Below are 27,946 nucleotides of genomic sequence, written 5' to 3' on the forward strand. Positions count from 1 at the left end.
CACCCGATTACCCGTAAAAACCGATTAAACCGAAACCGACTAAACCGAGAGAGAATACAGTCGGAAATGGACCTATGATTTTCAACCGTGGGCTTTGTCGGATTGAGGTTTTGGGCCCGATTTCCTACCCAAACCGACCGATGTCCAGCCCTAATCTTTATTATAGAAACTTAAAAATCTCTCACCACTTCATCTCTTGTAGTTTTACTTGAATATCTTGAGTGTCAAGTCTAAAATGGAATGAAGTGGTGACCATCTACATTCTAGAATAATTTATTAGCATTTTTACGAAGATCCTTATACAACCTTGTATTGGCTTATGCAATCATTATAAAAACCAGTAATTAGTTTTTTCTTCTTATCTTCTTCTTATTCTCGAAGTAGAGTAATCTAGTTTTCCCAACCATAACACTATCACTAATTTGTCTATCATTGGACGCTAATTTGCCTAGGCAACTATAGGTACTTTATATCTATTTTCTATTCTAATTTTTCCCTATTTTAATCCTTTTAAACGGAGGAACCAAAATATATCGGAACCACCTTAGTCTATCTATGAAAAATATTTATATTGTTATGTTGAAGACAAGTGCCCTCAATAAGAAAATTATATATATGTCACCCTCACATTTTTACGTTATTTTCAAAATATTTATGACACTATTTACTTAAAAATTTTATCTTTTTTAAAAAAAAAAACAAATTTTCGGTGTGTACCGGAAATTTCTTTAGAACCTAAAATTTCTGGTATGGTAGATAAAGTTTTATATCTTTGCGGTCTTGAACCGGCAGCTTCAGCTTCTTCTACGGATTCATGTACCGATCTTACGGAGTACTTCATCACAGATACAGTATGTTTACTGGACTTCATACACAATTTTTTTTTTGTTTTTATAAATTGATGAAGTTATCTAATTATACGTTTTTGTGATTGTCAGGTTTTTTAATCACGAGATAAAGTTCTAGAATAGGCACGGTCAATTGGAAAAACTCATGATATTGTTGTTGTTACAATCTGATCCGATTCTGCTAATGGACTGCGAAGGAGGAAGGATAAATTGATTATGGGTTGTGACAGAGGAGGAAATTACAAAAAGAAAAATGTGGGATTTTATGGCAATTATACTATGAAGGTTAGATGCCATTTAGGTTGAGATATGTTCCGACTGATATTGGTTGGAAGGTGACGGTTACATGTCGGATGCACAATCATATAAACTAGATAAAGATTTGGTAGGTCATGACATCTTGGGCCGTCTAAAAGATGATGAAAGAAAGTTTGTGAATGACATGACGGAGTACAATATGACACCAAGGTACGTCGTGTCTGCTTTGAAAGACAAAGACCCAAAAAATCTCACGAGTATTACCCAGATATACCGAGCTAGAGCAACATACAGACTGGGCAAGAGAGGTGCAATGACAGAAATGCAAATGTTATTAAGCCTTATTCACCAAGAAAAATACATGTGTTGGTCTAGAAATAAGGAGAATTCATATATTGTGGCTGATATCTTCTGGACACACCCTGATTCTGTGAAGTTGTTGAATATGTTTCCTCAAGTGTTGATTTTTGATTGCACGTACAAAATAAATAGGTAAGAATTTTAATTTTAATTTCACCCGTCTTAAAAATATTTTAAGTGAGCTTGTTGCTGAATGTGTTTTTTAATCGTGCAGGTACCGGCTACCACTGCTTGAGATTGTTGGTGTTACATCAACAAAATTGACGTTTTCAGTTGCTTTTGCATATTTGGAACATGAAAGGGAGAAGAACTTCACATGGGCACTACAGAAGCTTAAAGAATTGTTCTATTCTGAGAAGTTGCTTTCGAATGTTTTGGTAACGGACCAGTAACTTGCATTAATGAAATCCATTGATTTTGTGTACCCAAATGCGTCTCATTTGATGTGTACGTTTCATATTTCAAAAAACATTAGCATGAAATATAAAGAGTATGTGAAATCAGAAAGACAAGAACATATCATGGAACAACATGATGTATTCAAATACATAAGATGAATTTGATGTACATCTGAACCACTTCGAAAGTATATGTGGTGATATTCCATCATTTGTCAAGTATGTGAAAGAAATATGGTTAACACCATATAAAGAAAGGTTTATTTCTACATGGACAAACAGCGTCACTCATTTAGAGAACACAACAACAAACAAGTACATTCTTCTAACAGGGAATATGTTTATGTTAATTTGTGAGTGGTTTATTTAATGTGTTCATGATTATTAGGGTGGAGTCGGCATATTGGAGATTGAAGAACATGTTGACGATAAGTCGTGGTGATTTATGTGCGAGCTGGGATGCTGTGAACACAATGTTGAAGTTGCTGCTAGGTTCCATAAGAGTGTCGTTTCAAAAAAATATCATCAATATTGAGCATCAGTGTAACACTCCATTCTATTCTAAATTGCACAATTTTGTTTCAAGATAGTGTATATAACTTAATGGAAAGGAACTAGAAAGAGTCAAATTTGTGGGTGCGAGCAAGGAGAGGTATGGTTGTTACATTAGAACAACACATGGGTTACCGTGTGCGTGTCATCTCACCGGTTACCAAATTCTATGCTTACCTATACCTTTGGAAACTATTCATGTGTTTTGGACGAAATTGCAAATTTCATAACATGATGTGAGTCCTGACGAGAGAAATTGGGATTTAGATGAGGAGTGTGGGTCAAAGGGCGTTGAAGAAAAAAAGTTCGTAATATAGCCCATCCGTCCACAACTTCAATATGTCCACCGCTGATGAAATACAAACCAAAGAGAGGAGTTAAAAAGAGTCGAAAAGGTGAGGAAAGTGATGTGCATCATGATTCAAGTCAGTGGGAATATGTTGATGCTTCGCAGGAGAGTCAGACTACGAAGAGATCATGCACACAACCAAGTGAGAGTCAATCGTCAACCATGCAGATTAGTAAGCAACCTTCAACCAATTCTGCAAAAGGCGAGTACTTGTCACAGTTTCCTGCTTTCTTTCATCCATACATCGATGACATTATTGTTGTTGAACCAGATGGAAATTGTGATTTCCGTTGTATTTCATTTGCATTAGGATGGGGGCAAGATGCATGTTATGATGTTCGGAGACAGTTGCATACTCAAATCCATCAACACGAAGAATTATTTTCCAAGTTGTTCCATGACATTGTCTCTTACGTTAGTAATTCATTACTCGTAAAACACTTGGGTGTCAGGGTAAGGAGAAATGGATGTCGATTCCAGATATGGGTTACCCTATTACTTCTAGCTATAGTGTTGTATTTGTTTCTCTTTCTATGAAAATGAACATAACATTTTTCCCGCTTCTCATAGCTTCACCCCCATACATGAGTTGACATACAATCATTGTTGTTGATTTTGCGATGGTAATCATTGGGTTCAGGTAAAGTTGAGACCCGATTGTTCACTGCCTCCCATCACTGATCGTTGGAGGAAGAATTGTTCTAATGATGCAAAAGCATGAGAATCAGCATATGCGGGTCGGTTCAGACATTGGAAAGAATTGTCTAGGAAGTGATTGTAGTTTTTTTTGTAATGCATTTATGTATGACATTTATTCTATTTATATATATTAAGACGGTTCGTTATTTCACCGTAACTTTATTCAAGTTTAAAAAAAAAAAAAGAAGAAAAAAAATCAAGTCCCAAAATTACCAAAAATTTGAAAGTTCTAGTATTTTTCATATATCGAAAATTTTAAATTTATGATAATTTTAAAAACTGAAGTCATACCGAAAATTTAAAATTACCGGTATCGGATATTTCAATTTTCCAATTTCAATTTTAACTGCTGCTACATACCAGAATTTTAAAATATCCGATATCAATAATTTTAAATTTCTGATATGTAGCATCAGGCACGGTAAATTGATAAATCCAACAAAATTTCCGATATTTATATGAAATTTACGATACTGTACCGAAAATTTCTAAATATCCAATATTAGTTAGAAGGTATAATTGAAAAAATGTATTAAAAATTTAAATGAGCAATTTATTTGAGACACTATTTATTTCAAATTGATACTTTATTTAAACCATCAATAAAGTCAAAAGATCTTACAAGAATGAACATTACTTGTAACATACATTTCATTGATAAGGAAGCATGCTCATAAATACTCAGTCTTAAAATTTTGTGTGCACTCAAGTTCAATATAGACAATATTTGCCTCAGTTTATCCAAATGAATAGGCGTTGTAGAATAGAGATTACTTTCTTAGTGTAATCTACTTCATATTTATCTTCACGTCAGAGCGCATAATTTGGAATTGCTAAAAAGATATTTCAATTTTGAAATTATTTACCTAGGAAAATAGATTATTTTGGTGAATTCCATGAAATAACTTCAACTACAAAACTTGCGGCACTAAATTCCAGTTTTTAGAGTCTATTAGTGGGACTTCTCTCATCATACACCACCATTAATTTGTGAAATTGCATCCTCTAACTTCCATTTTCCTACCTTTTTCAAACTTTCTTTTTATCTCTTTTTTAATTTATTTTCTCTCACTTGCGGAGTAGAATGATGATTTTTTTCCCATTGTTTAGTATTTTATGATGGAAGGGGATAAAATTTTCATTCAATTGTTTGAAAAATCAACACATGAAATAATTATAATTTTTTATTCTTTTTCTACCCTTCTACTATCTATCTACTATCTATTCATTAATAGTAGATTGACCAAATTGCCTAAATTACCCTTTCACCAAAATTTATTTACACTAATAAAAGGTCATTTTTGTAACTAACAAATTAAGTATTCACTCTTTCAACTTTATTGAATGGATGCCCCAAGTGTTAACTTTTCATTGGTCCGAATTAAATAACATTTTCCCTACAACTTTATTCCATGAATGATAACATCACATGTTTTTTTTTAGTAAACAATGACATCACATGTAAGCCATGGATGATGGAAGTCATATTTAAATTTCTTTTACATTTCATTTTCCCACACTTTCTTACTTTCATTTTAATTTTTCTTAATTTATTTATTATCACAAAAAATATTAATAATCTATTTTTAAATTTTAATCTTACTAAAAATTTCAAATTTCTTTCGCATTTCATTTTTCCATACTTTCATTTTAATTTTTCAACATTTATCTATTATCGCAAAAAATATTAATAATCGATCATTTAATTATTATTTTCAAAAATATTTAATTATTTCACGGGCCATTATCAACTCAATATTTAATTTTTTTTAATCGATCATTACACATTTTCTCTATCTTAATTAAAATTTCAAATTTCTCTCACATTTTTTCACACTTTCTTACTTTCATTTTAATTTTTTTCTCTATTTATTTATTTATTATCTCACGGGTCACTATCAACATAATGTCTATTTTATTTTAATCAATCATTGTCTTTATTTGAGAGATAATATCTTTATTTTTATTTTTTTCTCCATCTCACGATTTTTTATCATTATTTAATACAATTAAATTTCCATGATTATTGTTTATTTTACATTTGTTTTTAAATATATTTTATATCGCATCAAATTATTTTTTTATTTCACGGGTCATTATCAACATAGTAGCTATTTTATTTTAATCAACAATTACTATTAATTGAGAGATAATTTTTTATTTTTAAATGTTAATATTTCATTTTTATTATCTCCATCTTATAGTATTTTTTATATGATTATTTAATATAATTGAATTTATATGATCATTTTTCATTTAGTTGGACCGTCAATTATTAAATTACCTGACCCAATTTTGCTATTGTGTTCTTAACCTATCTTAAACATTTTTTTGTGGACCATTGTTTTCTATATAATTATTGTTAAATTTACAATTAAGTAAATTATTTCATATTTTTCATTTATATTTAAAATTTTACATTTGTATTTGTTAAAATTTTATTTTTTCTCCAACTCACATGTCCTTTTTTATATGGTTCTTTATTACACACAAAATTAGCACATGAATAAGATAATAATGTTTAATCTTAAGGGCCAATTTCAATACAATGCCTATTTTATTTTAAACAATAATGACTTTTATTTGAAAACTAAAGTATTTATTTTCAAATTTCAAAACGATTCCTATGGATATTAGGTTTTCAAAGAATTGGGAGTATAACAGAGCAATCAATAAAACTCTAACTTTATTCAAATAAAACAATTCCTTTTAATTATGCATATTGCTTATAATTCCTTTTATTTATATTATTCATATCATTACAAAAATAATACACCAGGAAAAAAATCACCCGTGCGGAAGCACGGGTCTCTGACTAGTATTTACAAAACATTAATTTAAGAACATATTCAGTTTTGTTAATTAAAATTTTATATTTTATAATTTATAGTTTATATAAACTATCTTCAACTTTCATTTTACAATTATTAACATAGAATCACAATACTCACTCTAATCTAAATGAACATTTTCCTACTTTCATTTTTCAATTATTAACATAGAATCACAACCCTCACTCTAATCTTAATGAACATTTTTCATTTTGTTTTTCACTTTAATGAACCTAGTTAACATAATTTCTTAAAATACTAGCTAAAACAATTTTTAAATTTTAATAGTCTCAATGTGTTTCGTGGATGACCTGCGTGTGTGTGACTTTAGTATGATTCATGTTGTAATATTATTTAGATGTATAACATATAACCTAAGAGAGGGTAAAAAAGCTAATGAGTGAGTGACTTTAGAATGATTCAATACTATTTAGAGATATAACATAATAAATATATAATGAAAAAGAAAAAAAAAAAAAAAAGTCAAAAATTGCACGGATGAATAACATGTCCAGACAACCATCATTAATTAATAGGATAAAAATGAGTTATAAGAAGGAAGTTGAGATAGTACAAAATAAATATTAAAAATAAAATAGATAGACTTATGCTATAAAAAAAGTTTCAAATTATTTCATGAAATGAATAGTGTTTTTCTTCTTAAAAGTAAGATATGGATAATTTGGTAATTAAAAATTTATGACCATATTGGAGGGAATAAAAAAATAAGAGAAGTGGATGAAATGGAATGAATGCCACTATATACCACACCATTGCACTCATTTTTTATAAATTCAAACAACATAATCTTTTTCCATGTCATTCTGCTCAATTTTGTCGCATTCTATCAATTCAAACATATCTTTAAAATTAATATCTTTACCCTAATTTTCCTAATTTGTATCCCGCCTTTTCCCACCCGCCAAGATCGCATAAGATATGTGGTTCCACCACTATAAAGAAAACTACTTGGGGCTTACTATATTTCTAAAGATCGTGAGACTAAATTCAATTCTTAAAATTTCAACTTAATATAGATGTTGAAGGCTGCAAAGAACACTATTAAATGTACTAGAAACATCGCAAAAAAGGCAAAAAGTCTAACGTGTATAAATATTTAGTATTTTGTTCTACTGTTATTTTCACCAAAATATCATGCAAAAAAACATGCATGCCACTTAGCAATTATGCTTGAATCATTTAAACATTCATCAACACATATCAACCTATTACAAGCACAACATTACTAGCACATATCATCGTTTCCGTAAACCTGAATGCATCAACTCCATTAAGTTCTCACTTCTCAGTCACCTTAATTTAACAAATGATTAAACATGTGTTTATAAGTGGGAGTAATCCTCACCTTACTAGTCGGTTTTGTAGGGATAAGTTGGACCCAACCACATTTCTTAACATGGTATCAAAGCCTCGTTTAAGATCCGGTGAGCCACCTATTATGGTTTCCGCTATCAGGCCACCCACCATTTATTTTCATGCTCCAGTTGTTTAGTCCTGGGCGTGAAGGGCTGTGTTAAAAGTCTCACATCGGACAATATATAAGTGGAGGCAATCTTCACCCTACTAGCCAGTTTTGTAGGGATAAGTTAGGTCCAACCACATTTTTTAACCTAAACAAACTCTAATGGTTGAAACCAAATAATCAAAACAGAATGAAGGCATAATCAAGATACAGACCTAAGAAAATTCCATGAAACTCATAATATTGTATTCAGGGTATCAAAAATCAAACAAGACTGTCGCATAATAATATAAGAAATTGAACTGATTCAGTTACTCCTTACAACAATAACTCATGTGTTAATCAAGTTTGAATTAAGACCTTGTGTTAAGGTTGCGCTAAAGTCCTGACCCTACAACATAACTGTTCAATACTGACAGACCAATAACATTCCGCCTATATTTATTGTCCGACGGCCACCATTTCACACATGCCATAAACATATAGAAGAGTTAAATATGTACAATATGTACTATTCTAAACCAAAATATTTAGAAGCCTCACTACTTTTGTAACTAACACGAAACATAAACTTGATAATTTTAATATTGTATTTCAACCTCCAATAGCAGAAGTCAAAAGATTTTACCAGAATGAAGGAAGCATCCCGTAAAATATCATCTATTTTCAGTTTGAGTGCACACATATGTCCAAACGAATACGTGTGGTATAATAGTGATTATTCCTAAGTGTAATCTGCCACATAATTATTATCAAATTGGAATTTCTGAAAAGAAATTTCAACTTTAAAATTATCTAAAAAGGAAAATACATTAATTTGGCATCTTCCATGGAATATCTTCAATTACAAAACTGGCCTCACTAAATTACAATCTTTAGAGCTGTCCTGCTTTTCAACAACTGAGTCAAACTTTTCCAACAAGGGATTGTCCCCATCATTCTTATACTTCACTCTCAAATCTACTTATAAACTCTTGTTTTAATATAAAAAATTAATTATTGAGAAGGAAAAGAACTAAGTATAAAGAGAAACAAGATATCTTCCTAAGAACAAAAATGAAAGAAAAAAGCTGGCCTAATGTATCAAAAGGTTTTCACAAAAAAATAAAAATACTACAACCAGCAGCATTTCTAAAGAAAATTGGCCATACAAGCAAATCTATGACGTTTTTATGAATCATATGCTCCTTAACACAATGAATTTTAAAAAAACCATTGCATCTAAAAATTAATAAGGCACAAAGTGCCAGCTTTATCTTGTTTGCTTTTACCCAATTTATTTACTAACATTATAACATAATCCCAAAAAGTTTGTTCAAATGATATAAGCAATTATGACTCCGTTAAAACCATTGACAATAGAACAGTTGTTCCAATTGTCGGCAGGAAAAGACATATCCGGCTATCAAAATTAGCTACGTTGCAACACCAATGTTTGCATGAATAACATGTCTCTTTACTTTATTAAACCTTAACCCGAATGCATGTCTGCATCTTCCTACCAAACGTGTTCTTCCTATTTAAAGTCAAGGTTTCATCTCCTACACATATCACACACGTCTGATCACTACCCTCAGCATTGCCTCGTCCCCAAAGTGGCTTTATCTCAAGGCTCTTCTTCAGGCTCTCTATACCCTGATAGCTACAACCCTAAACACCATGAGAAGCCTGATCTTTGAGGAGCCTGAAGCCGGGATTCCAGGATATGCTTCAAGCAGTCTACGATATGCCTGGCAATCCATACGAGCCCCAGTGGTAATACCACTCCTAAAACTAGCAGTCATACTATGCTCAATTATGTCAGTCATGCTATTTCTTGAGAGAGTAGGCATGGCAGCCGTAATTTTGATTGTCAAGGTGTTGAGGATTAAAAAATACACCAAGTACAAGTTGGATGCCATGAAACAGACCATAGAGAGAAACAAAAGATACCCCATGGTGTTGATCCAAATACCTATGTATAATGAGAAAGAGGTAATTTTGCTTTGTAGTTAAATATCATAGCACATACATAAAATTCTAATGTTTTATTTGGTATGTAAACATATTTACCCTTTAATCTCCGATTTCTCAAATCCAAAATAAAGTGCAAGTTGGCCGATGAGTCACTATTGGTTTATAATTCTGAATAATCATACCAAATCTAAGCACATAATTTTATCATTTGTAAATACTAATGTTTGCTATGATTGGGAAGAAATCAACTAGATATTGTGTTTTTCAACATTCACTGTGGCCTGAATAATTCGTTATTTTACTCCTAACCACCACTAATATTTTATTCATTCATTTGGGGATAGAGAGGGTTGGTTAGTTTTTGCACTATTTAGGGTCACCAGCAAAGTCTAGCCTCTTTTAAATATCCTTCACTAAATGGGTCCTTTTAGATTGTCACAATTCATTATTCTAATATATTTTAGCACTTGTGCAATCGTGCACATCATAAATCATAGCTACATGCTGAAGTAAAATTACACAAGTTGGTTACTTTTGTCAAAATAAAGACTGCTGATTAAGATTGATAAAGTAATTTCATTAAATATTAAAGAAAAGAGATGAATTACCTTGGCTAAGAACACTCAACTTCTTTTCCAGGTCTACAAGCTTTCAATTGGAGCAGTGTGCGGGCTTTCTTGGCCAACTGACAGACTCATAGTTCAAGTTCTTGATGACTCAACAAATCAAGTCTTAAGGGTATCTGATTAATCTAGTAAAGCCTCGTCATGGAAGATCCCATATGTTTATGTGTTTATGTGTCTATGAATTTGAAAAGTTTTAGTAAACATGTGTTTTCATAACATGCAGGAATTGGTTGAATTCGAGTGTCAGAAATGGATGCAGAAAGGTGTGAATGTCAAGTATGTAACAAGGACAAATCGCAATGGTTACAAGGCAGGTGCCCTAAAAGAGGGATTAGAGAAGGAATATGTCGAGGATTGTGAGTTTGTAGCAATATTTGATGCAGATTTCCAACCAGATCCAGATTTTCTTTGGAAGACAATTCCTTACCTTCTTGAGAACCCTAAGTTGGGTTTAGTTCAGGCAAGATGGAAATTTGGTAAGTTAAGTTGTTGCAGCCACATCAATGTGACAACATGCCTTACTAATGAGTCCAGTAAATCAAAGTTATGTAACACTGCTTTCATGTCTACACAGTTAACTCAGAGGAATGTATGATGACACGACTTCAAGAAATGTCACTCGATTACCATTTCAGTGTTGAACAGGAAGTAGGCTCCTCAACATACTCATTCTTCGGATTTAATGGTAAGTCAAGATGCCCATCGGATTACATTCAAACAAGCACATTTTTATATCAACTTATATAAGCTTGCTTTAAAAAATGCAGGGACAGCAGGAATCTGGCGGATTCAAGCAATAAAAGATGCTGGAGGATGGAAAGATCGAACCACTGTGGAAGATATGGACCTTGCAGTTAGGGCAAGCCTGAAGGGTTGGGAATTTGTTTTTGTGGGTGATGTAACAGTAAGTTATCCATAATAGACAACATCTTTGGCACAATATAGTGATTAAGCTTGAATATTTCGTAAACCACACAATTCTCATGAGGGGGAAAATTGTTGTTTACTAGGTCAAAAATGAACTACCAAGCACATTTAAAGCATACAGATTTCAGCAGCACAGGTGGTCTTGTGGCCCAGCTAATCTCCTCAAGAAAATGACAAAGGAAATCCTCTGTTGCCAAGTATGTAAAAAATTTAATTTCCTCATCAACAGTTGAAACCAAATTCAATTCCTTGTAGAATCAACATTTACTCCCTTAAACTGATTGAAATTTGTATCATGTGTAACATCCAGAGGGTATCACTTCTGAAGAGACTCCATCTTATCTATGCTTTCTTCTTTGTGAGGAAAATAGTTGCACATTGGGTCACGTTTTTCTTTTACTGCATAGTCATACCAGCTTGTGTGGTAGTTCCAGAAGTCAACCTCAAAAAGCAGATTGCCATATATATCCCAGCAACCATTACAATTCTAAATGCAGTCTGCACCCCAAGGTAATTGGTTTCCCTCAACTTAAATTTATTCAGTTTCCCTCGGTTATTTTGATTATTCTTCAATGACTTATACATGGGACAGATCCATGCATCTTCTAGTATTCTGGATACTCTTTGAGAATGTCATGTCACTCCATCGAACTAAGGCAGCAATTATAGGACTCTTGGAAGCAAATCGTGTCAATGAATGGGTTGTGACTGAGAAGCTTGGAAATGCTAGGAAACAGAGGAACAATGCTAAGCCATCAACATCAAGAACTCCATTGTTTCGAATAACAGAAAGGTAACTACTTTGTAGCTAGTCTCTTTAAAGAAAGTACTTTATTTAACCAACAAAATGATTTCCAATTGCATCATTCAACAATGACATACAGAAGAAAAAAAAAAAAAGCAAGCAGAATACAGCTAATAGTTTATTGCTCTTTTCTAACAATTTGGACTTTTGGATAACGTAATAGACCTTAGAAAGTATGGTAGAGAATGCAGTTACAATCTATGAAGCACGGACACCTCTAGACATAGGCGTGTCGCGGTGTCCGACACTTGTGTGACATCCGTACGACACGTGTCGAAAAAGTCAGACATAGGCGTGCCGCGGTGTCCGACACTGGTATGACACTCATACAACATGTGTCACACAATTCAGACAAGTTTTTCAAAAAGAAATTGTTTTTCTTTTTGTTTCTACACACCGTATACATTTTTCGGACAAATCTCGTGCACATCTAAAAGGAGGGTTAAACATGTTTTGAAATAATGATATCAATGAAGAATTAAAAATATAAATTTTGATTAGAATATTTTTAATTTTTTTTTAATGATAGAGGGATAAATGAAACTCAAATATTATCATATACATAGCAGTGTCGGTGTCCTATATTTTTACATTATCGGTGTCGGAGTGTCCGTGCCCGTGTCGTGGTGTCTGTGTCGGAGTTTGTGCTTCATAGGTTACAATATTTGATTATCACTCCTTAATATTTCATCTGATGCATACTAATGACCCTTTATATACTCAACAGGATTTATCCATTGGAGATTATAGTGGGGATGTATATGTTGCACTGTGCAATCTATGATCTGTTTTTTGGACATGATCATTTCTTCATCTACCTATTGTTGCAAGCAGGAGCTTTCTTTACAATGGGGTTTGGGCTAGTGGGAACAATTGTACCCAACTAAAGCTTAAAGACAACTATCAATCAAACTATTAGTATTTCACTCTGTTGTGTATTGTGTTTGCAAAACTATTGGATTAACGGTATACCCATAATCATATAACCGAGAAGTAGTTAGTCATTACTTGCCTAGTAGAACCAAACCATATGGTGGCTTGAACTCTTCGTATTCATGCATACCAAGCAGAATAAAAGTATATATACATTTTATAGTGTGCAGCTTAAATCGGTGTTTTGTTTGTTCCACATTGCAATATTATAGTTATGAACAAATATGGGGGAACACTCATGCAACAATAGGATAGACGAACGTGCCAAACAAACCAAAGTATTGAAATAATAAAGGTACTAAAAAATTAGAAATTAGACTTCCAATTACGTGATGCTCAAGTTCCAACGTTGCCTAAGAGGAATATCCTATGTTGTAAGCTCCTCTTGCTCCTCTAATTTCTCATACATCGGAAAATGATTCGACCTTTAGGCCACATGGAGGGGAAGCAATCAAATACATCAGTAGACTACTTTCCAATTTTAGGCAAATGAACCTATAAATCTCTTAAGTAAAACCAGATCTAAAATAAAGAACTTTACACATAAGACCTACTCTTTCACTATGTTTCTCCAAAAAGTAGAAATGCTTTTATAAATAGATAAATGAATGAAGCCCCACATATACACTAGATACAATATTGTTATTACATAGGTAATCAACGAAAGTTATGCCACATCAAATATGTCAATATTTTAGCATAAAAGGGAATAGGAAAAAGTTAGAGAAATAAGTTAGTCAAACAGGTATGGAAGTTAAGTAGTTAGAGGGGATATCATGTGCATATAGGAGAAAGAAGAATAGATGGTTTTGGGTAACACTCTCGATAATTATTGTGAAAGAAGAGGAGAGATCCTTGGGAGGGGTAACTGTTGGAAATTCAGCCTTAATTGCAGTCCGTCCCTAGTCCCACGTTGCTTAGAGATATGGCCAGCATAGTGCAAGTGTTTATAAAGCTTGGGCATCCCTCACCTTGCAAGCCGATTTTGTAAGGTTGAGTTAGGCTCAATTGCTTATCCTAATCTATTGTTGGGCTTCCCACATCGCCACGCTCTGGACTATTTGAGACCGAGTGTGAGAAGGTGTGTTGGAAATTTCGCCTTAATGGTGGTCCGCCCCTAGTCACCTACTTGTGAAGGAGTGAATTTGGTCCCATTTTGCTTAGATATATGGTCAGCATACTATTTATAAAGTTTGAGCAGCCCTCGCCTTTTAAAAGTTGGTTTTGTAAGGTTGAGTTAGACCCTAAAATAATTCTAAGAGTAATCCTTGGGGAGAATTCTATCCATAAATTTCTTTCAGTTTTCAAAAATACATTCTAAGTTTTTTATTTATTTCTATCTTGGTTTAATTTTCAATTTTTATAGGTTTGTGTTAAGAGTTTCACATTGGACAATATATGGCATGAACATGTCCTTATAAGTGGTGTGACAAATGACAATCCTCACTCGATAAGCTGGTTTTGTAGGGATAAATTAGGCTCAATCCACATTTCTTAACATGGTATCAGAGTCTGGTTTAAGATCTGGTGGACCACCTACTATCAGGTTTTCGCTATCGGGTCACCCACCATTTATTTCCATGCTCCAAATAGTTTTTAAATTATTTTGAAAAATAAAATGCATATCCAAATCATTAGCATCTAAACTTTTCGAAATAAATATAAATAGAAACAGCAGATAGATAAATGTATAAGCATTGAAAGTTGTATATGTGCACTTTGGTTATGTGAGTGTATATATAAATAAGTCTTCAAGAAGGACTAGGTTAAAAAATAAGGTATATGATATATCAATAATGAAAATAAAATACATAAAACAAAAAATTCAAACTCAGATTTAATTTAGATCATCCAATTTAACCTCGTACTGTTCACCAGTGGAGAGAATTTTGACACCAACCATACCCCTTTGCCACTCAGACTTTCCTACTAATATTAGACGCTCGGCATTTGTTCTGGCTGCACGTTTAAACACCCTAAAAAAGAATTAAGAGGGAACACCTCATCAGAAGACTTGTGGAATTTTCAAGTATGATTTAAGAAAAAGTGTCATGTTCCATAATTATCATAGTTAGCATGATTTGACTCTCTTTATTACTGTACAAATTAATTTATGTACTTTCCTGTAATTAGGATAAATTTGATTTCTACAGATTTTTTTTTATACTATTTCCTCGTAGTTTCTTGATATAGATTATGTGTAGCCTAAATAATGTCAATACCCTCAGTACTTTATAATCGAAAAAACATATTCATCGTCTCTTTTGAATTTAAAAGAAAATTAAAATTTAATACCCTAGTATTTTTCCACTAGGTGTTGTCAGCAACACCAATCAAATGATGGCATGATAACTTAAAGCCCTAAAGTAAACAGTGTCAAATAATAGACAAATAATTAAACAAAAATGACAGAAAGAATTTTATACCATTTAAGTGGTTTGCTTTCCAAAACCAAGTCAACACTTTGTCCTTTTTCTCTTAGAATGTTAGCAGCTGTGGCAGCATGCCCTTGAAGTTCTACATCCATGGCACAAACAAGGTTATCTATTTGCAAGCCGAGCTCTGGTAGAAGACCCTTTTCTCTGAGCAACTGTTACATAGAAGAAAGGTTCAGCATAGTTGAAAAAAGGAGGCAAACAAAGTCTACTTAAAAGTACTAAAATTAAGATAGCAGTAGGCTTTATCTTTGCACATCTTGTGCTAAATAGTTTTTAATATATTATTTTCGTTTGGCCTTTAATATATATATATATATATATATATATATATATATATATATATATATATATATATATATATATATATATATTAATTGGCAGCAAAAATCAGCATTAACAACTAAAATTTGGACTGTAATGCAATAAGCCAGATAATACAGTGTTGAGAACTCCAATCATCATACTGTGTAGGAAAAAGCTTCGAGAGTAAACAAAAGCATCTTAATAGATGAATATCACCTTTAACTGGTGATAAAAATCTCTGGTATGAAATGGAAATACGAAAAAAATTCAGGAAAAGGTTTTTTAAGACAGTAAATTTGGTAAGTTAATATTTACTCGAGAGGAAGTGTGTATCCCAAATAGGTGAAGAGCAGAAATTGGGTAGACAAAATAATCCTTCCCAATGTTCTCATCATGTTAATATACAAAGTAGAACACACATAGGCAAATTCACAACTCATTAGTCATGTGCAGAAGGAAAACCCAAGTACCCCTTTGCAACTTGAATGCATTCCTAAATTTAATACATCCCACTAGTATGGTGCAAGGTAAACCCCAAAGTTGTGTTTTGATGGAGAATTTCATGATTTGAAGGAATTCAAAATGCAAGGAAAAATGAGAATTAAATTGCATCAACGCAATTTTTTCATTAGTAAAATTACTCGCTTGGGTATTTATTTCCATGCAACAATTTTTATAAATTAAAAGTTTGTGAATACATTTCTTGATACACGTGGAGAAGGAGAACATCTATAACTTTATCGTTGTAATGCACTTTAAGTTCCCAAATCCCTGATGGGCATTGCCCAAAACAATCTTTCAGCAAGTCTATTTTCCCAAAAACAATAACACATTTATATCCACGTATCAGGATAAAAAATTAAGGTCAGATGTTTCGTCAAACATAATCTGGGCCATATGGAAATTATCATAAACAAGAGACCATGATCCTGGGAATTCTTATAAAAACACTAGAGGGGTTTATTATACTTAATATGGTGGCTTCTTATTCCTCTGGTACTGAAAAGTTATGGACTTACTTCGACTATGACTGCATCACCAAATCCAAAACCACAAGCAGGAATGTCTTCAGCACCAAAAGTTGAGAACAAATGATCATATCGGCCACCACCACATATAGCTCGGAGCTTTCCTTCTCTGTCAAAACCCTACAGAAGATTTCAATCATTTGAAAGAAGGAAAGAAAAAACAACATCCAATTTATACCACAGCTACAAATTAACACAACATGACAACAATAGGAACCACTGCAATCAACAATGCCAATGGGAAGTATGGTGAAAAATGCAACTTGGTTGAAGAAAAATAATGCTGGTAAAATTTTGGTATTATAATCAAGCAATAGCAGTATATAAGGTTCTCTATATAGTAGTATATAAAATAAATAATTCATTAAGGAAAAAAATTACAGAATGAGAGGAAAGAAATCAATATATGCATTTTATCTTCCTTCAGATCATGAAATAATGTTATCACCAATGATCTTACATGCCAAAGCCTCTGGCTTTATCAATTTGAACGTATCATACTCTTTGCCCCCAAGTTACATGAATATGTATGAACTTCACAATATCTTGAGAAAAATTACAAAGCACTTTTCTATGTCAAAATTCATTTAAACCAAGAATATGGATTTAATCATGAACTTCAGGCCTTTATTTGCCAAACTCTGTCATCAACTCATCATGCACGTGTTCAGTGCAATTAAGTGTGCCAAAAGAATATAAATTAGAAAATACAAGCCCCAAAAAACTTCTCAATTATTGAATGAACCTTTTGATACACTTGTCACAAAATCAGGTCATGATCCAATGAGAAATGTATCAAGTTACGCAATATAGGTAAGCCACAAGCGAGAGTTTTGTTCAAGATGATCCTAAACTATCTATATTAGTGCAAACAATACTGTCTATTAGGTATTAGCTGTGAAGAAAGTCTAACCTCGAATACAACACCAGTGTAATAAGCAAGGCCACGAACAACTGATGCATCAAATTGAAGCCATTTGGAGTAACCAAACTTTTCAGCTAGTGAGAATAGCTGTTTGAGATCAGCGATTGCTTCTCCGCTGCCTCCTAGCCTCTCTAAATTCAACCAAAGTGACATTTCATGTAAGTTATACACTTGTTTTTAACAATCTAATACAGATAAGTTGTTTATAACAACCTAATGAAGACAGTATATGAACTTTACGGCGCCATAAATGGGCTTCGAGAAATATGAAAAGAAACCGACTTTTTTAATCTAGTGTGAGGGATATAACATGCGACAGAAAAGTACAAAGAAAATACTCCACCGAAGCATAAATGACACAAGCTCTGATACTCTATCAAGCTCGCCAAGTTTTTGAAATCTCGTCTAGAATATTTTCAGAAAATGTAGCTTCCATCAAAAGAGAAAAAACAATAACAATCCTTCACAACGAAAAGGAATAACGCTTCCATTAGCATGCATGACTTAGGAAATGATAAACTGGCATCAATTGCCATCAGAGCTCGCATCTATGTTCTTATATTCATAAACCTACTGTCAAAGGCTCAGCCACAAAGTTACTATTATTTGTGCTTTTCACGCATTAAATACAAAATATAAGACTTTCAGGAAAATTGTTATACTATTGGAAAATATTATGAATTAATTTAATATAAAGCGGGAAAATATTATGAATTAATTTAATGTAAAGGGGGAACCTTCTAACTCGGCCAATGACTTTACAGAAAGAACTTGCAATAGATCCTGGACAGCCTCCTGTGATAGACCAACAGCATTCAACTCTTTCTTTATCTCATCAACTGGAATTTTCTCAATCTAGACAAAATTTTAAATGACATTTTTTATTAAATACAATGTTCATGTCAGAATATAAAATTTCAGCAGTTACAGAAATAGACATGAAATATTAGTATGGTAAAAGTTGCATGGATCTAAAATAACAGAATAATGGATAACCACCCCATATGACAGCTTAGGACCCAAAAAAATACCATTAAAAATTCACATGTAAAAGTCTACAAAAAAAACAAAAACCCTTAGGATGGCTATCATGATCGCCTAATCATCTTTGCTTTTTGGGAACAAACAAGGATCGGGAATCTTAGAGCTCCATCTACAGTTATAAGATAAACCCAAATAACACCAATATGCATAACTCACTTTATCAATAATGACGCAGACTTTGCCAAACATATTTTCAGGTATTGAATATGACTTCAATACTTCTTGTAGAACCTGCAACGAAGAAAGATATATAACAGAGTGAAAGGATATCGTTAAACAAAAAGCCATACCGAGAATCACATGAATAGGTTAAAATGAAATGATTAGATGTTATTTTTTGCAAACTGTGCTAACCTACAAAAATGAAACAAACTACAAGCAAAAATGAGGTGAACAAAATTATGACACTTCACAACATGTGATAATTGCATCATTACATGGAAAAAAGCAAGTGTGCTGCCAAAAAGAATCCTCAATAACAACATAGCAAGGACTTTAAAAACGTAATATTGTCCACATACATAGGGAGTAGATCTATAGTATTCCTGAGTCCTTGCACAATTTAACCAAGCTGTGACAACACAATATGACTGCAATAAACCTTCAGCCCACTATTGCTGCTCTTAACACACATCTATTAAATCTACAGTCAGCAATAACTTTTCAAATTTCAACTAAAAATTACCAGCTTTTAGGAGCATACATGAGTACATGGCATTTGGTGTGTCTTTAAGTAATATTAATTAATTAATACAAAACCCTTGATCATGTAACTCTTGTGGAAAAGAGGAAATGCAATAAAACAGCACTGTGGAACGAAACTTGGTTCATCATTCATAAAAGGAAAATAAAACCCGCACCTTTCGACTAGAAACCTTAAATCCAACATCTGATTCTGTAATTCCTATTCTTTTGAAGAAAGTAACAATGGAAGATATAAGCTCTGCTTCAGCCTACAACATGAAAATAAGCAATAGTATGCGTTCAATAATATTATTATTACCATAGTATAAGTTTTTTAAATAAAGCAGATAATATGAGCTAGTCACAAAAGTTTATCCAAAGACAACTCATTTCATGACGTATTATGAGGAACATCTTCATTACTTTGAGACTCAACTACGAAAAGAAGGAGCAGGTTCATCTACTGTTAGAAGAGAAAGGTGGAAGAATGAAATAAGAGCATTAACTCATCAAAGAATATCTGACCTATAACTGCTACATTAACATATTTAAATGTCATTCTATATGAACTAATAAAATCTCGAAGCAAGCTTCCTGGATCAATCATGAAGCATTTGACCTCATTACATAAAAAGATGTGTATACCAGGCAGCGCTTACTTACCATTACCCCAGGAACACCAATGATATCCATATTCCACTGGTAGTGCTCACGGCGACGCCCCCTTGTCATTCTCTCATACCGCCAACATTGTCCAACGGTGAACCACTTCAATGGTAGTGATACGGACTTCCTGAAAAAGAAGAAAAAGAGCAATAAAAAAAAATAAGAAGTCGATATTCACACTCAAGAAAACAAAAGTAGTTATATATAGGTTGATGTGTAATTTTTAGATAGATATACGATCAAAACTGCAGATGCAAGTAAAGCTAAAATGGGCATATCAAAATGAACTTTACCCTTTCTGTATCACCAGCCTTGCCAAAGAAGGAGTAAGTTCAGGCCTCAATGCAACACGGCGATTACCCCGGTCTTCAAAACAGTAAAGCTGCACAATTATATAGTTTGATGTTTCATTAAAAAGTTCTTGATGTATTTTCTTTTCTTCTCTATTAATGGAACTTATTTTTTGTAAAAATTTGCTATGACAATGGTATGTTTTTGAAGAACAATTCAAGAATGTTGTTGGTGTCACGCAACTTCCATCAAAGCACAAAGCATCACAGAAAGACTATTGCTACATCTCACACACGTACTCATCAGCTATTCATCTATGAATGGGTTTAACATGCCTAAATATAAGGTCTTGCTAACGAGTACTCTAAGTGCACTTTAAGAATTCCAAATAAAGAAATTATTCTTTGAAAAAGCTAAACATTTCAATTTTCAATGCATTGAATACACAAATTTCCGTAAAAACTTACTCTTTTAGGTCCTTAAAGAACGCCCTTAGGACACTCGTTAGCATTTCCCTCAATAAAATAGTTGCTAAACTAGGAGAACTAAGTGAATTACCTCTAAAATACCTTACGGACCCATCATGGCTCTATTCAAGCAAATGCTAACTCCCATTGGAGTCAAAGAACAGCAAAACGCTAACAGGACTCAGTGTACATAACATATTGTCTGGTTCTCACAATGCTATCTGTCCATAAGTAGCATGCAGAATAACAAGGACAATATTAAAACAATCTAAAGTTAAATCTAATTTTATTCATGTAACATTCAATATTAAAACGATGGAAAAAGTAAATTTATACTTTCCCTTCATTAAAATATCCTCTCTTCCTCTATAACCCAGCATGACACATTCAAAATCTCTCCTCTCACCCTCCCTTCTTTTGAATTCCCTCCCCTCCCCGTTGAACTAAACTCACCCTAATTTGAAACAAGCAAATGCTAAACCAACGGTCAATCGCTAACTTGGAGTGAAGGACTAAAAGAGACTAAGGCTATGTTTGGATATTTTAAAACGAAGCAGAATGGAACATATTGAAAAGGAGCGGAACGGAGCGGAGCATAATAGATGCTCATTCCATTGTTTGAATATTTCAAGATGGAATGAAACACAATTGTTATTCCGCCCAATTGATGGAATTGGATGGAATGCATTCCATCATGTTCCGCCCCATTTCATCCTCTCTTTACCATAACCTTATTCCATTAACCCAAACATAGCATAAGTGTAAGCAAAAACAATATAGCTAAAGAGTTACCTGGTCCTTAATCTCCTCCCCAGCTTTCCTAGTGAACAATGCCTCCGACTCAAGAACCGGAAAATCAATCTCCTCAAATCCATACAGCCTTGAAACCTAATCATCACAACAAACCACAAAAACAAAAACACTAATCAAGCTTAACCATAAACTAACTCTGACTGAACTTCATTGATCAATTTGAATAAAAAACCAAATACCTCTTTGAAATTATTAAATAGCCAGTTGCGCAACCGCATGTCTTCAGGCGGGAAATCACGCGTACCCTTGGGAGGATTCACGTCGATTTTCTTAACTTCTCCGGTGACCGGAGGACGGGGAGATAAAGCACCTGACCGACCGCCGCTCGGAGATTCTGTCTCGGCGGCTTGGGAGAGAGCACAGTGGAGTCTGACGCTGGAGGAGTTGGCATTGAAAGGGAACGGAGATGAAGAGAGTTGGAATGAAAGGGAACGGAAGATAGGGGTAATGTGGTAATTGAAGCGAGGTTGTAAAACGAAGAAGGAGCTTGAAAATGGAATTGCAGGCATGGTTGTGACTGAAGCTTGGCTTATCGACGGAAGAGAGTTCTTTCTGAACCAAAGAGATGATGGGTTTTACTTTTTTTTTTTTTTTAAGTTTATATTTTTAAAATATTATAAAATAAATTAAATTTATTTTTTTAAAAATTATAAAATTAATCTGCATATCAAGTAACATAAATATAATATATATATTTTTGAAGTTTAGTTAAAATTTAAAAAAATTAGAAAAATATATTTAAAACATTATTTTTTTTGAAAAAATATTTAATATAGTTTTTAATTTAAATGATTTTTGAAATTATTAATATTCAAAAATAATAATAGTAAAATGGTTTTTTAAAATAACATTTAAAAAACTATTTTAATTTTTTTATTTGAAGCTTTATTTTTAAAAAATTGTAAATTTTTTTAAACAAAAAAATAATAATACTATTGTTAGCCGGAGATTTCGATTGAAGAATATGTTTCTTGAAGAATTAGAGTTCGAAGAATAAAATGGCTTTCGATGGTCATTCCTGAGAATAAATGGTTTTTTAAAGGCTATTTCCGAGGATGTTATTTATGATGAAGATGATTGAAATCGAAGCTGAATCGAGATAGATTGTCTTTGAGACTTAAGCGTTTTTCGAAATACAAGAGTACTGAAGCTTAGAGTATTTCGTTGCATTCTCGTTAAAGATCACGTTGCCACGTATCGAAAGAGGATTCAGGCGGGAGGATTTGAATTTCGAAATATTCTGCGTAACCGAACAAGGACAGATGGCGCCCCAGGAATTCGAAACGCATGCATGTGAGCAACGTGGCATTTCGTTAGCGTAGGACCGTTAGGGTCGAATTAGTATAAATAAGGGTCTTAGTATCAAGATCCAGGGTGTTCATTTTGTACAAGTCACTCACAAATCACTCAAGTATCGAGTGTTAAGAGAAAGAGTTCGCTGAGAAATGTACGTATGACACCACACTTTTAATATGTTTGTATTTCTATTTACAGAATCAAAGTGTCTTTAAATTTCTTTTACTTTTCGCCCAGTCTTTCCTTCAATTCCAGTTTTCTTTTCGATAAGTCTTTACATTATTGCACTTTACATTTCTGTACTTTACGTTTCTGAAAATTACATTCCTTTATCTTCTCGTCAAAGTTTCACTTACATTTATAACCAGTTTATGTTTCAGTTGTGTACATTCTTTGTTAGTTTACGTCGCAAGTTATTTACATGTTCATACTATAACCAAGTTTCGAAGCAAAAGACCAACAAATATGAACCAAATTATCTCGAAAGACAACTATTTGACTATGTCCTAGGATCAATCTAGTCGATCCTGCGAGTAACCAAAGTATATTTATAGTTTGGAGGACTATCGGTTGTTTACCGGAAATCACCGTAAACAACTATCAAAATCATTTTAAAAAAAAATGAAACAAACAAGTTTAATATTAAATTTAGAAACGGTCTATATTGGACTTGTAAGAACAAGTTTGGTTCTGCACCAGACCTTAGGTTTTGAAAATAACATTACATGATATCTTAGAGAATAATTTAGTACTCTAACATTTTATGTCTAGTGTGTAACTTTTGCTAACAGGTTCTAACTTTGAAGAAAAAACGTGTGACGCCATCATATTTTAAACAAAGCACACTTCGACTTTGAAAGAAATCAGTGTGTTTATAAATTCAGCCAAGTTCAAGAATGCTTGTATAACAACGGTTTTGATGAATATTAGTAATAGAGCTTTTGATCGAGACTCTCATGAAAGAGCTTTTGGGACCTCCTCTAGTCTTGAGATTTTGTTAATCAAGTTCTAAAGACAACGTTCTGGAACAAGAAATTCTGAAGATTCTGAAGACAAAAATTCATAAGACCAAGTGCTGAAGATTCTGAAGACAAGGTTATGGATGAACAAGTTCTGAAGACTTAGGCTCTGAAGATTTAAAGACCAAGTGCTGAAGACTCTAAATACAAGGTTTTGAGTGAACAAGTTCTGAAGACTCTAAAGACTTATGTTCTGAAGTTTCAAAAGACCAAGTGCTGAAGACAATGTTCTGTTTGAACAAGTTCCGAAGACTGTAAAGACTTAGGTTCTGGTAATTCAATAATTTGATCCTTCTAAACATGATTCAACATCTACTATCTGAAGCCTCTATAGATTAGAAGACGGGAGATAAAATTTGAATTCACGTGAGGAAATAATAAGTGGTATCTACTCTTTCTAGGGTGGCACCAAGTCAATACTAGCTACTGTACAGTATTGTCTACCACTCTCTCACTGGTCGTTGGAACCATACAGCTGGAATTGCATATTCCAATTCTATCCTTCAACGGACTTCTCTTCCTTTGCTATAAAAAGAAGATTTAGAAGAAGAATTAAAGAGACGTTGGAACGCTGTTACAACTCTGAACATTACAAAACTAATGTTGAAGTGTTGCTAAAATCACTCTGGTCTTTTCTTTGTACAGTTTTGTAAGCAAGTGAACTTTTATTCGTTAACTTGCAGTAAATGAGCTTTTGTTTGATACCTGCTTAACACTTTTGTGTTATTTTATTGTATTTCAAACTTATGTAATCTGCTTTCAAGAAGCAGCTTTGTAAACACAAAATCTTTGTATTCAACGAGTGAAGTTGTTAGTTCCTTAAGAGACTAGGGTTGTAGTCAGAATTCTCAAGAAGACACTGTCAGTTTGTCCTTGTGGTTTGCAACAAGTGACATTTGGTCTTTGTTGTGGTTTGCAATATTGACAGTAGTCTTTATTGTGGTTTTGTGATAAGTTTGGTTTTAGTGGATTAAGTCCCCGTTGATAAGGCAAAATCACTAACAGTGAACCAGGATAAAAATAATTGTGTTATTTATTTTTGTTCTTGTGTTTTTGATTTGGGAAGAAATTCTTTCAAACCTTGAAACTCAATTCAACCCCCCTCCCCTTATTTCTTGTGTTTTACGCACCTTCAATTGACATCAGAGTTCCGGTTCTAGTAGTAAACACTTAACTGTGTCAGATAAAGATCCAGAATTTTTTTCTATGAAACACTATGGCTAATCCACCACCGTTGCCACCACTTGTCAATGAAAGATAACACTACAATGCTAAATCTCCAATCTTTGATGGAGAAAGATTTGATTACTGGAATGATAAAATAGAAAGTTTCTTTCTTGGATATGATGTTGATCTATGAGATATGGTAGTTGATGGCTACGAACATCCTGTTGATGCAAGTAGAAACAGGGTCAAAAGAAGAAATGTGAACAACCAACAAAAGAAAGAGTATAGGAATCATCACAAAGCTAGAACCATTTTGTTGAATGCGATTTCTTATACAGAGTATGAAGAGATAACAAATTGAAACTCTGTTAAGTCTATATTTGATTCTTTTTTAATGACTCACGAAGACAATGCTCAAGTAAAGGGGACCAAGGATATTACCTTGATTCAAAAATATGAAACTTTCAAGATGGAAGATGATGAAACTGTCGATAACATGTTTTCAAGGTTTCAAACATTTTTGCAGGTGTTAAAGTCCTCAACAAAGGGTATTCCACTTCATATCATGTGAAGAAAATTATCAGAAGTCTGCCATCAAAATGAAGGTCAATGGTAATTGCACTCAAACTTGCCAAAGATCTTAACAACAAATCTCTTGAAGAGTTTCTTTAAGAAGTCAAGAGATATGGAACAAGATAAACCTAAAAAAAAAAAGGAAAATTTATTGCTCTAATGTATGCCAGAAAGTCTGAAAAAACTAAAGCTCTTTAAGCTGGAGAGGAATAAGATTCATTAGAAAATTCTGATGAAGATGAATTATCGCTTCTTTTCAGAAGTGTTAACCAACTCTGAAAAAGGAAGTAAGGCTACAAGTTAAGAAGAGCTAGAAGGACATGTGGTCGCTTCGAGTCAACTTCTAGGCTAAGGAAGTCCGATATCAGCAAAGAAGTTACTTGTTCTGAGTGCAAAGAGTCGGACCATTACAAGAACAAGTGTCCAAAGCTCCAGAAGGAGAATCCAAAGGAGAAGTTTTTCAAAAAAAATAAGAAGAAAGGACTTATGGTAACATGGGATGATTCTGATTCTCCAGAAGATGACTCCGAAAAAGAACAAGTTAATGTGACGCTGATGTCCAACATTAAAGGATCTGGTGTAAAAATTCATCCAAGAGCCGAATCTGAATCAGACTCAGACATAAAAGAGTTATTTTATGATTTCTCTCGATCTAATTTAACTTATTCCTTATTTGAGATTCTTGAAAAGCATCAGAAACTTCGGATCAAATTCCCTTTCATATCATCTATGATTTAGAACACATAATACATTTCTCTCTCAAACTTTCAAAACGCATTTAGAGTTTTAATTTTGAGTTTGCAACTGAAATTTCTCTTCATCTTAGTCCCTCTAGCTTATACCATTGTCGTTTGGTTTAGATTTGCAGCCTTAGGTGTGAGATATGTGTGAGGAGGTTTATTTCTAATAAATGTTTTGTGAAGGTTTGAAGATTTTAGGTTGTCATATTTGTACGGTTATGGTCGGGAATGGCAATCCAACAGTAAAAAAGAAGGAGATTCTTTTCTCCAAAATGACTTCCGTACAATTGGGTGGAAGTTGCTATGGACAGAGCTAGAATTTCTAGTGCCTTCATACAAATCCAGGCTTGTACAGATCAAAAAGTACAGGTGCACACTCAAAGGTCTTAGTAAGTTTATAACAGTTAAGGTGGTTAGGGCTTGCCCGCGACGACGAGAGATCATGTATGATGATGTTTATAATGTTACAGTGGTAAGATAGGTTAGGTCACACGAGGTGAAAGTCTTTGTGTTATGTGATATATATAGTGGTTATGTTATGATTTGTCTCTCGTCTCATTCTTTTATTCCAAGAATGAGGTATTTAAAGAGACTTCGTGGACTTGAGCTAGAGATCCAGATAATGGTTTACCCTACCTTCTCCCCTCGCCATTGCGCATAAGCTTCATTATTTTCCATAAATTATCCCTTTTTAGGGACTTAGTATACAATCCCTAGAGCAAGAGGTCTTGAAAAGGTAAAGTGATTAGTTAAAGTGCTTATATTCTTAAGACTCTCTTGTATGGATCTATTCAGATGAATTATTTCTTAATAAGGGCTGTCTCTTTAGCAAAATATTAGATTTTAAAATAAATGGTGGAGATTATGTGTCATTCTTTATTTTTTCTCTCCTCCATTATTAAAATAAATGATTGAGGAGAGAGAAAAAATAATGACATATAATCTCCACCATTTATTTTAAATCTAATGATTCAAATTCATTTTCACATTCTCATATAACTTACTCATTTTCATTAGATATGCTTTATATATATATATATATATATATATATATATATATATATATATATATATATATATATATATATATATATATATATATATATATATATATATATATATATATATATATATATATATATATATATATATATAAAATCAAATGAAACCAATGTGTCAAACTTAATAATATGACACCTTTGATAATTCTTCACCCCATGTCCGTATAATAAATTTTACCGTTGGATTGAAAGTTATTATCATATAGATTGTGCCGGTAAAATTTCACATCAATCAAAAATCCATCTTAGAAAAAAATCAAATTGTTTATTTTTAAAGAGAATTGATAAATTTGAATACTAAAAATGACAGTTGCCCAAAAACGATTGAATCAAGAGAAATAGCAATGGGATTTAATTTTTTGTTTGGAGGTGAAGACATAAATATTTGTTTTATAATGTCAGGTTG

General features: G+C 32.9%; 3 protein-coding genes across 3 annotated transcripts; 2 read left to right on the forward strand and 1 right to left on the reverse strand.

Moving 5' to 3' along the window:
- The first annotated feature begins 1,194 nt into the window (after positions 1-1,194).
- LOC131614808 (protein FAR1-RELATED SEQUENCE 5-like) lies at positions 1,195-2,306 on the forward strand. Its single transcript, XM_058886357.1, has 3 exons — positions 1,195-1,598; positions 1,681-1,843; positions 2,253-2,306. Exons 1-3 carry the CDS (start codon positions 1,195-1,197, stop codon positions 2,304-2,306), a joined length of 621 nt encoding a protein of 206 aa, XP_058742340.1.
- Positions 2,307-8,042: 5,736 nt separating this feature from the next.
- On the reverse strand, positions 8,043-22,251 carry LOC131610237 (histidine--tRNA ligase, chloroplastic/mitochondrial). The gene is made up of 12 exons (XM_058882130.1): positions 21,864-22,251; positions 21,664-21,759; positions 20,407-20,495; positions 20,111-20,240; positions 19,624-19,716; positions 18,920-18,994; positions 18,457-18,574; positions 17,708-17,850; positions 16,786-16,914; positions 15,452-15,615; positions 10,343-15,001; positions 8,043-8,513 (listed from the first exon to the last, which is right to left on the reverse strand). The coding sequence occupies exons 1-11, from the start codon at positions 22,191-22,193 to the stop codon at positions 14,863-14,865; spliced, it is 1,506 nt and encodes a 501-aa protein (XP_058738113.1). The 5' UTR covers positions 22,194-22,251; the 3' UTR covers positions 8,043-8,513; positions 10,343-14,862.
- On the forward strand, positions 9,187-13,070 carry LOC131610238 (glucomannan 4-beta-mannosyltransferase 1). The gene is made up of 9 exons (XM_058882131.1): positions 9,187-9,752; positions 10,374-10,472; positions 10,584-10,836; positions 10,935-11,045; positions 11,128-11,264; positions 11,371-11,484; positions 11,598-11,797; positions 11,880-12,080; positions 12,820-13,070. The coding sequence occupies exons 1-9, from the start codon at positions 9,438-9,440 to the stop codon at positions 12,977-12,979; spliced, it is 1,590 nt and encodes a 529-aa protein (XP_058738114.1). The 5' UTR covers positions 9,187-9,437; the 3' UTR covers positions 12,980-13,070.
- Positions 22,252-27,946: the final 5,695 nt, after the last annotated feature.

Source organism: Vicia villosa, linkage group LG6 (genome assembly GCF_029867415.1).
Source record: "Vicia villosa cultivar HV-30 ecotype Madison, WI linkage group LG6, Vvil1.0, whole genome shotgun sequence".
NCBI classification, from domain to species: domain Eukaryota; kingdom Viridiplantae; phylum Streptophyta; class Magnoliopsida; order Fabales; family Fabaceae; genus Vicia; species Vicia villosa.